The sequence below is a fragment of the Buteo buteo genome, chromosome Z, assembly GCF_964188355.1.
Source record: "Buteo buteo chromosome Z, bButBut1.hap1.1, whole genome shotgun sequence".
Lineage (NCBI taxonomy): Eukaryota > Metazoa > Chordata > Aves > Accipitriformes > Accipitridae > Buteo > Buteo buteo.
This window is the reverse complement of record NC_134204.1, coordinates 52,257,177-52,267,898: the sequence shown is the minus strand read 5'-3', so window position 1 is coordinate 52,267,898 and position 10,722 is coordinate 52,257,177. Positions and strand designations below refer to the sequence as shown.

Below are 10,722 nucleotides of genomic sequence, written 5' to 3'. Positions count from 1 at the left end.
AATTCAGTCTTTGACTACATCTTCACTCATTAAAACCAGCATCACTTTTTTTTCTCTGGAATAAGATAAGCAAAACAAAAAAAATTCAAAATTCTCTGCAAATAAATCTCAACATATCTGAGCCATAAACTTCATGTATAAGACTCCTCTTGAAGCTCTCATTGGAGATACACATCTTTCACCCATAAAAACACCCTGGCAGTCTCGAATGTTTTTCCTATTTGTACAGACTCTTTGTGAATCATGAACATTATACTACAATAAAATACTGTTCAAATGAAACTAAAGATTCAGACTAGTTAACATCAAAAGCAGATTAATGACTTCCAAATGATTTCTCCTTTTAATCTGAGATGCTGAAAATGCCTTCCCAGGGCCATAACAAAAACTCTGCTATGCTTTTGGTCTTTCAGCAGTCTTAACTATGTGGACAGGGAATGAAGGCAGGAAAGCCTAAATCAAACCAATGAGCTGTAAGTTTCCACTTGTATCTGGCTGGAGCAATTTTTGAGATGTCTATAAATTTAATTTGGATTTTTTGTCAGAGATTCTTTTTGATTTGCATTCCAGTAATGTTAAGCCTCTACTTAGAAATGGATGGTAGTTTTAAAGCAAAATTGACAATTTGATCAAAAGCACTGCTTCACTTTATATAAATGATTTGAAACTGACCATACCCTAAAACAATGGATTTCTTTCTGTTGATAAAGGAGATGAACGCTTCATCTGTATATGTACACTTAGTGTTGCTTACCGTGATATGAACACTTTCTGACAATTGCTTCTCAGAATACTGTCAGTGTATTTCAGGCTGTTCCAAATCTTCCAAAGTCAATAGGGTACTATCCGTTAATTCAAAGCAATTTTTATCAGAACCAGAAAGTGAGTAAGACAGTGAGGTTTTCAAGTATGCATATGAACTTTTTAAATTTTGTTCCTACATTCTTTTGAGCTGTTGAAATATGATGTCTGGAAACAAGAACTTATGAAGGATGAAAATGGAAGGTATAAGAAAGCACCCTTAGGTAAGGAGAAGTATTAGTTATCTATTAACTAACAGATACCTCAGTTGAGATGGTGATATTTTGGGGCAGGGATTAAGTCTCTGTTCTGTGAGCAACAGGTTCTTGACATACACTTAGAACTTGAAAATGACACAGAAAAATATATTATCAATAGATCCAAGTAGGGATCTATTGCTAATATACCCAATAACATATCCAAATATTTATAATATACCCAAATATCCAAAGATACAATAATATAAGAACGTAATCAATATTCTGAGCTCAGAATGTTTTTATTCTCACCTGCAAAAACTTATTCATGTTCCTAAACATATCAGATTTCTTAGTGCTGCTTTTTTTCCAAGTAAAATGGACACAGTAATTCCTAGATACATTGTGTTCTGAGACCAGATGTTTACAGATGCTTTCTAATTTCCAAATTTAAAGTTCTGAGGAAGAACAGTACCATTTCAAAATCTGGATAATTATTTTTCATATTTTTACATTTAGTGACCAAACCAGATTTAACTATTTAGTACCTAGAGTTGCACAGAATCTCCAAACTCCTACTTAGAATGGAATATTCCTACTCAAAGAGCTGAAGCTCCCAGGCTGAAGATAGGATGGCCTCACAGCTGAGAGTGTCTTTGAGAAAAAATCCTGAAAGCTGACTCTCACAAAAGACATTTAATTTTCATGAAAAGGGAACACCCACATTTTATATTTCCAGTGCCTTGTTCACACCTCTAAGCGGCTCTTTCATTCTGGACAGATTTAACCATGGCAGCTTATTGCTTCTAATTCAGATGTTTTCTCTGTTTGGAATTCTTACTTGTGTTTGAATAAAGACAAAGCAGTAACTATATTTGTTACATCTTTTCTAAAAGGGTTTTGTTTCTTTTTTCACATCAGACATAATTTGCTGCTTGCAATTTACTAAGAGGCACTTCCCCTATTTGTAACTAATCTGTCTGTGGAATAAAGCAGAAAACACTCAGCACTGCTTATACAATGTACAATAGCCACTAGACTTTGTATAGACCAAGTACAGTCCCATACATGTCTATGTCCTTCCTTTGCAGTAGTCTTTGTGGAAGCATGTTCAGCTTTTTACTGAACTAAGGGTCACTGATTTCATTAGGCCACTATGTCACCAATGTTAAAACTGAGCAAGGTAAGAAGAAAACCTAGCAGCCAGCTGTGAGCCATACAGATTTTCTAATAAAAAGAGGTTGGTGACATTTTTTTAATTGAATAAAAACTCTGAAAGTAACTTTAAGTCTTCTGATGTAAAGTAACATGTATCTTATACTCAATGATGTCTGAGAGGATAGGGCAGATATTTCATAATATCAAAATACTTGCTCTGAGCAATACTAAATCCCTCAAATGTCATACAAGACTCACATACACTCTTACTTGTCATAATATTTTTCAATTTTTTGTAGACTATGAGGGAAGAACAGGGATGGCAGCCATTGTGCTTAAATCTGACCGACCTTATAAGCATATTGTCGACTTGCTTCCAAATTATGCACAACCACGCTTTGTGAGAATCATGGTAAGACAATCAGTTGCCTCCTACTTGTGTTTATCTTCTGTCTGACTTGAAAATTGGTCTCTACAATCATGGAATGCAGGAGTAATTTACAAACAGTTTCAAGAATTGAAACTCAAAAGGTAATACTAGTCTGAATTATTGTTGCTATTATTATTAAGAAGTTAAGCAAATATTTGATGAATTAAACTTATATTTTACTTTAAGGATCCATTCATACCTAAAAATCCTAGATGTGATTAATAACTTGGCAAAGTTGGATTTTGTTTCAAAGCTCTTTAATTAGAGTGTTCTTCTAGGCAATGGAAGACTAAGCAGACACACATGGCTAATACTACATGTAACAGTGTCCTCTTATAAAAGGATGACATGATCCATTTAAAACTTTTTCCTAATATTGTTGTTCTTGAAGTGATTATTATTCAGTTACTGACAAAGCATTGAAGAAATATGTAGTTCTTTGCAACAGATATTAAAATAAATACTTCACAGTAAGATCTCATAATCTGAGAACTAAAATGTACCCACATGCTTCAGAGTATAAAAGCAGGACTGGGATACAATTCTTTTTAAATGTACATCTTAAAAGTGCAAGGATTACACCTCTTGTGCACTCCGCGCAGGATGATCTTCTGCAACAGGACAGGAGAGCATGACCTGCAAAGAGTAGGAAAGGGCCCTACATTACATCTCCTGCAAGTTTGTAGCAGACAGTCTTCTGCTGTTAGCGGATGCTGGGAGGCATTTGGCAGTGTTGTCTCTCCCTAAATATTGACAAATTGTCCTAAAGGCACAAATTTGATTGAGAACAAGATGGAAATGTAACAGAGTGAGTGAGACTGAAGAGGAAGAGAAAAAAAATGTATACATTTAGAAAGAAGTGTAATTTTAAGAGAGTTTAAAGAATTGAGGAAAGCTATTTTTTCACTAGTAGGTTACTGTACTAAGTAAAAGTATCTTCAAATACAGTTAGCATAGGTTGTAGTATCTATGGTGCCTCAGGACAAGCAGTGCCCTCTTCTGGGAAAAACCTTTGGAAAAGACTTGTCTTTATGGTTCTATTAGATGGAGAAAATCTATACGGAGCTCTAGGATCTATATATGTGGAACTGATTAAACCTGTTTGCATTTATGTGCTCTCTGACTAAAGCTTTTTTCAGCTAACTGAAGGGAGCTTACTATGAAAGATACTATCAGTACTAATTAATGAATATTTACACATGTATAAAGACTTATTAAAGGACATAACAGCAATTTTATAAAAAAAATTAGAATGATAAAAAACATGTTATTACTTTAAAAAACACCTTAGGGGAGGATAATAGGATGAATGCTGAACCCACAATTTTCTGAGTGGACAGAAAATTAAGTCACTTCTGAAAAAAAAAGGTGTGTCTTGAGAAAGAGTTCATCCTAATCAAGTGACAAACAAAAATATGGAATTCTCATGCAAAAATTTTTTTAAGATAAAATCAATCTTGAAAAGTTTTCAGCAGTCCATATGTAGACTCTTTCTAATATGACTTGCAACTATGGGTGACTGGTTTTGTGAAAACCAGACAGACTGAGAGTTTCTTCTCAACCTCTCTGATATGACTCTAGAAGAAAAGCAGAGGCACAGGGACAATGATGCAAAGAACCAGGGTACTCCAAGGTTCTGAGATAGTAGGTTTTTCACTTTACTTTTGCTAACTTCATTTTCTGTTTGCAGACAGACATTAGGAAGAAGTTCCTAAGAGCATCCAGGGAGTGATTTCAGTTTTGCATTATTTGTGCTCTGTTTTCAGTTTTGTTTTGTTTTGTTTTGTTTTTATTTTCAGAACTCTCATTTCCTTGTAGAAAAATCTGACTTTATTAAAATAACATCAGGGGATCATTTAAACAGAAAACCTCAGCAATCTGTATTCATAATACACATTTAAAATATTTAATACCTGTCTTTATTAAACTTTTAATCTTATAATTGCAATTTTTTAAATAACTACCAAGACAAATCCATGCTAGCTAGTCAATTTGAAGCCATCCTTCTTGGTAATGATTGAACATTATTACCATCTGGCAGCTATTCAGTGTATGTGTGAAATGACTTGGTGGTCTAAGTGTGGTTCCTATCGTAAAGTGCTGCCAAAAGAAAGAATGAACTGGCAAACTTATTAACAGTCTCAGCTCAGAAGCTAAAGACTAAATGATCTGGGAGCTGTGGAAATGGAGTAGGAGTGCAAAGAGGAAATCAGACAAGTTACAGATCAAGACAGAAAAACAAGAAATAAAAAATGGCCTGTTTCAGCATAAGAACTAAAAGAAAATGTTGGCTACATTGAAAACACCGTACAAGTAATAACAATGCTTGAGAACGGTGTGTTTTAAATTCTTCCCTTAATGTGAGCCACATTTAAAATTAGATTATTTTATATACCACTTCTGCTCTCATACACTGACTATGGTGTGCAGACCAACTTGTTCATGAACTGGCATTTGAATAACTGCTGTACAGCAACAGCTTACATAGAAAAATAACACAGGAAGGCATTTAACAATTTTCGGTTTAATGTCTTAAATGAAGTTTAGCAGCTGGAAATCAGAGGAAAGCCAGAACCATAAAATCAGCCGGCTCTCTGCAGAGATTACTAAGTGTCCCATAAGCTACAGATTTTGTGATCAGCTGCACTAATGAAAGTTAAAGAAAATGCTTCTTTTGAAACAGAAACTTGCAAGTTTGCATGTGGCTTTGATACAGAAACGAACAAGAAATAAAAGCTGCATTTAGATTTAGATTTCACTGCACCTGTGAATCAGGTCATTCTGTCTAACTGAAGATATTCTATTTTAAAACTGTATGATCCATTTTATTCAGTAATTGCATCATATTTTCACTGAAATAAGCTGAAATGGAATATTGCATTTTACTTGAATTATTTCTTTTTCAGGATGTTATGCAAATTACTGCAACTTTCAACCATCAGAAAATGCATCTGGTGAATGAAGGATTTAATCCAAAAATTATATCTGAACCTCTGTATTTCATGCATGAGCCTGCATATTCCTATATTCCTTTGACAAGAGAGATATAGAATGTGGTTTCTGGTGAAATACATTTAAAAAGCATAGAAATAAAATTAGTCTACAGTATGCAATATTTGTTCTAAAAATGTAAGATAATCAAATCAGTCTTACTGTGATAGAATGTGTCTTCATAAGACAGAGCCACAACAGTTTGTTAATTATATTATGTAATATTTAATTTCAATATTTTATGTGATGCTCAATTTCAGATTTTTATGGAAAATAAAATATGTCAAAATACAGTTGTAGTATTTAGTGGTAATTATTTTTCACAATTTATACCAGAACAAACACAGATCAAACTATTTGCAAAAATTCATCCCTGCTGGCATGTGACCTCTTCCTTTACTCACTAATTGTCATATTCCTGAAATAGAGTTCTCAGGAAAACAGGACAGAAATTACTATAACTTCCAGCTTTTGCTGGAAGTGAACAGCTAGAATCTGCTGAAAGATGCAATAAAGTTTTGCAGGCAGAAGCAGATCAGACAATATAATATTAACACACCTGTTGGATGTACTTTCCTTGACTGTACATATCTGATTACATTTAAAAATCAAACAAGTCTACACTTATGTGAGGGAAAGCCTCTCTACTGTGTATTTCCCTGAATTCACATGATCTTTTGTCTGGATGAATAGAATAGCTATTGTATTAAGCTAATTCTTGCCCCATTGGAGCCCATTTTACAGACTTGCATGGTTAGCTTTTTCATAAACATGAGACTTACTTTTTCTTGGTTTTCAGTATATGCTATTACTGCCACGCTAGCTAATACTGCTACTGCTGCTGTAATGCACTGAAACATGGTAACTGACCAAAACACTTGGTCTACTGTAGAACCACAGAACAGAAGTCAGCTGCACTCCACAAAAGCTCATTGTCTAATATAAGAAGCAATCTGACTAAAAAACAAACTCGGTTATGATCATAAAAGCCTGTAATCCTTGACGATGCAGTGTATGTCTCAAGATCCATCACGGTGCCTCTGCCATTCCAAGTTACAAGAAGTATGTGACAAGACCTAACACAGCCACTGGAAATGGACTGCTTGAGATCTAGAAGCAGGTAAGTAAAACAAGCATATAGAACTGGACAGCATACTATATCCAGCATACCACATAGGCCTATGGCACACTGACATCTCCCATGAGATACAAGGTTTCTGAGCTTGGAGTTAGATAAGCAGAGCTCCATTAAAAAAAAGTGTCCCAAGTTCTTACTCTTAAGAATTGGCTGTTTGTGGACTAGGGAGAATACTGGGCACAATATGGGTTTGAGAAGGGCCCAAGAAATTCCAATTGTCTGAATTCAACATGTGACCGTTGAATGTGATCACCCCAAAAATCTCCTTTGACTGAGGCAATGAAATTCTTATGGCTTGCTAACAGCTCTCCATTTCTGGGCATCCTAGTGTGATGAAAGGAAGGGATAAACTACTCATGACTCTTTAATATAGTAGTTCCTCCAACTACTTCTACTGTTGTCATTTAACACACAAAATAGGGCTCACCTAGAGTTCATTTTATAAGCTGACACCTTATTTCCAAAACATCAAAAATTGTCAGACCACGATATGGTATTGAGACAGCTCTGTACTGACTACTGTAAACAAAACATTTGTATTTTTCATACCATCTAAAGTTTTATATAAATACACACACATGCACCCCCTAAACATGTATACCATTAAGCTTTATGAGGACTACCCCTATATAACTGCTGATACCAATACTTTCAATTAAGTTTGCAACATTTAGAAAGTTCCCAAAAGCCCAAGCAAATGTCTGCTCACCTATCTGGCTTTATTTTTATTATCAAGATGTATGTCGTAGTTTCAGCCCAGCCGGTAACAAAGGACCACGCAGCCGATCGCTCACTCCTCCCGCCCCCCTCCGGTGGGATGGGGAGGAGACGGAGGAGAGAAAAGAAAAAAACCTGGAACCTCGAGGGTTGAGATAAGGGCAGTTTACTGGGACAACACAAAAAGAGACGTTACAACAACAACAACGGTACTAATGAAAGAGTATACAAAACGAGTGATGCACAGTGCAACTGCTCACACTCAGAACCCGACGCTCCACCACTTCCCCACCAAAAGTCGAGAGCACCCCCAAGCCCACTCCCCATTTATATACTGAGCATGATGTCACATGGTATGGAATAGCTCCTTGGCTAGTTCAGGTCAGCTGCCCCGGCTATGCCCCCCACCTCCCAGGTTTCTGTAAAAAATTAACTCTATCCCAGCTGAACCCAAGACATTATCCACCCCTTATTCTATACCATCTACATCATGCCCAGATCTTACATTTTCCAATCAACCACTACCACTTTCCTTGTCTTATATATATAAGTATCTGGACACCCTCCCCCTGCCACACACACACAAATAGTATTCCCTTAGTCAATGGGCTATCCCTCTAATGTGTCCATCAGTTTTATTTAGTCCATGACTTTGGGGCTCCATCTGTTGTAACAGTTCTTCAGGATAAGAGAGATGGTGTGGGGTGTTAGGTTGTTGTATGCTGCCTCTGGAACTTGTGGTTGGTACATCTGGTGCAACCCACACCCTTGGTCTGCAGGTCGAAGATGTTAATCTTGAGGAATTCACTGGGCGCCAGTTCAAGTTCTATCACTGTTGTACTTGGCTCAGTTTCGAAGTCCATCCTTCAATCATTTGGGTAATTCTTACAGTAATACCCTTGATATGGCATATAGACACTATAGATACAATTCTCTACCAAAATCAAATCTCCCTGAGGTACACATCGAACTGCCCCATCCTTCTGCATCACCCACCAGGTGTACCCAGGTCCCTGAGCAAAAACAACCCCTTGGATGGGTTTGTCTCTGCTTGAGGGAGGACTAACCCAGACTGTCTTTCCTAACATACTCCTCATGCGCACTACAGGGACTTTATCCCCTTCTACAGTACGTGGAAGTCTTGGTTGGGCAGGGCCAGCCCGATTGGCGGATCCTCTAGTATTAACTAACCAGGTGGCTTTTGTTAAATGTGTATCCCAATGTTTGAAAGTTCCACCCCCCCACTGCTCTCAATGTAGTTTTCAGCAGTCCATTGTATCGTTTGATTTTTCCGGAGGCTGGTGCATGATAAGGGATGTGATATACCCACTCAATGCCATGTTCTTTGGCCCAGGTGTCTATGAGGTTGTTTCAGAAGTGAGTCCCATCGTCCAACTCAATTCTTTCTGGGGTGCCGTGTCGCCATAAAACTTTCTCTTCAAGGCCCAGGATAGTGTTCTGGGCAGTGGCGTGGGACACAGGATATGTTTCCAGCCATCCAGTGGTTGTTTCCACCATTGCAAGCACATGGCACTTGCCTTGGCGGGTTCATGGGAGTGTGATATAGTCAATCTGCCAGGCCTCCCACTGTTTATATTTCAGCCATTGCCCTCCATACGACAGGGGGTTTAGCTGCTTGGCTTGCTTAATTGCAGCACATGTTTCACATTCGTGGATAACCTGCGTGATAGTGTCCATGGTCAAGTCCACCCCTCAATCACGAGCCCATCTATATGTTGCATCTCTTCCCTGATGGTCTGAAGTATCATCGGCCCACCGAGCCATAAATAGCTCACCCTTATGTTGCCAGTCCAGATCCACCTGAGACACTTCAATCTTGGTGGCCTGATCTGCCCACTGGTTGTTTTGATGTTCTTCAGTGGCCCGACTCTTGCGTACATGAGCATCTACGTGACGTACTTTTACCACTAGCTTCTCTATCCGAACAGCAATATCTTGCCACAGTGCGGCAGCCCAGATGGGTTTACCTCTGCGCTGCCAGTTGCTCTTCTTCCATTGCTGTAACCACCCCCATAGGGCATTTGCCACCATCCATGAGTCAGTATAGAGATAGAGCACTGGCCACTTCTCTCTTTCAGCAATGTCTAACGCTAGCTGGATGGCTTTCACCTCTGCAAACTGACTCGATTCACCTTCTCCTTCAGCAGGTTCTGCAACTAGTCGTGTAGGACTCCATACAGCAGTCTTCCACTTCCGATGTTTTCCCACAAAGCGACAGGACCCATCAGTGAACAGGGCATATTGCCTCTCATTTTCTGGCAGTTTATTATACAGCGGGGCCTCTTCAACCCGTGTCACCTCCTCCCCTGGTGACATTCCAAAATCTTTGCCTTCTGGCCAGTCTATGATCACTTCCACAATCCCTGAGTGACTGGGGTTTCCTATGCGAGCTCGTTGTGTGATCAGTGCAGCCCACTTACTCCACGGGGCATCAGTTGCATGATGTGTAGAGGAGACCCTCCCTTTGAACATCCAGCCCAGCACTGGCAGTCGGGGTGCTAAGAGGAGCTGTGTTTCAGCACCAACCGCTTCTGAGGCAGCTTGAACTCCTTCATATGCTGCCAATATCTCTTTTTCAGTTGGAGTATAGTGAGCCTCGGATCCTCTGTATCCCCAACTCCAAAAGCCCAGGGGTCGGCCTCGGGTCTCCCCAGGTGCTTTCTGCCAAAGGCTCCAGGTAGGGCCATTCTCCCCCTCTGCAGTGTAGAGCACATTTTTAACATCTTGTCCTGTCCAGACTGGCCCAAGAGCTACTGCATGAACAATCTCCCGCTTAATTTGTTCAAAGGCTTGTCGTTGCTAAGGCCCCCATTTAAAATCGTTCTTCTTCTGGGTAACTGGGTAGAGAGGATTTACAATTTGACTGTAATTCGGAATATGCATTTTCCAAAAGCCCACAACACCTAAGAAAGCCTGTGTTTCCTTTTTATTAGTTGGTGGAGACATAGCTGCTATTTTTTTAATCACATCCATAGGGATCTGACGACGCCTGTCTTGCCATTTTACTCCTAAGAACTGGATCTCCTGCGCAGGTCCCTTGACCTTACTTTCTTTTATGGCAAAACCAGCCTTCAAAAGGATCTGGACTATTTTCTTCCCTTTCTCAAAAACTTCTTCTGCCATGTTGCCCCATACAATGATGTCATCAATGTACTGCAGGTGTTCTGGAGCTTCACCTTTTTCCAGTGCAGCCTGGATGAGTCCATGGCAAATGGTGGGGCTGTGTTTCCACCCCTGGGGCAGTCGATTCCAGGTGTACTGGACACCCC

At 38.9% G+C, this 10,722-nt stretch overlaps 1 protein-coding gene across 1 annotated transcript; it reads left to right on the top strand.

The window, feature by feature from the left end:
* Positions 1 to 486: 486 nt before the first annotated feature.
* On the top strand, positions 487 to 5,821 carry LOC142026775 (long-chain fatty acid transport protein 2-like). The gene is made up of 3 exons (XM_075020080.1): positions 487 to 1,025; positions 2,456 to 2,568; positions 5,493 to 5,821. The coding sequence occupies exons 1-3, from the start codon at positions 986 to 988 to the stop codon at positions 5,634 to 5,636; spliced, it is 297 nt and encodes a 98-aa protein (XP_074876181.1). The 5' UTR covers positions 487 to 985; the 3' UTR covers positions 5,637 to 5,821.
* The last annotated feature ends 4,901 nt before the right edge of the window (positions 5,822 to 10,722 follow it).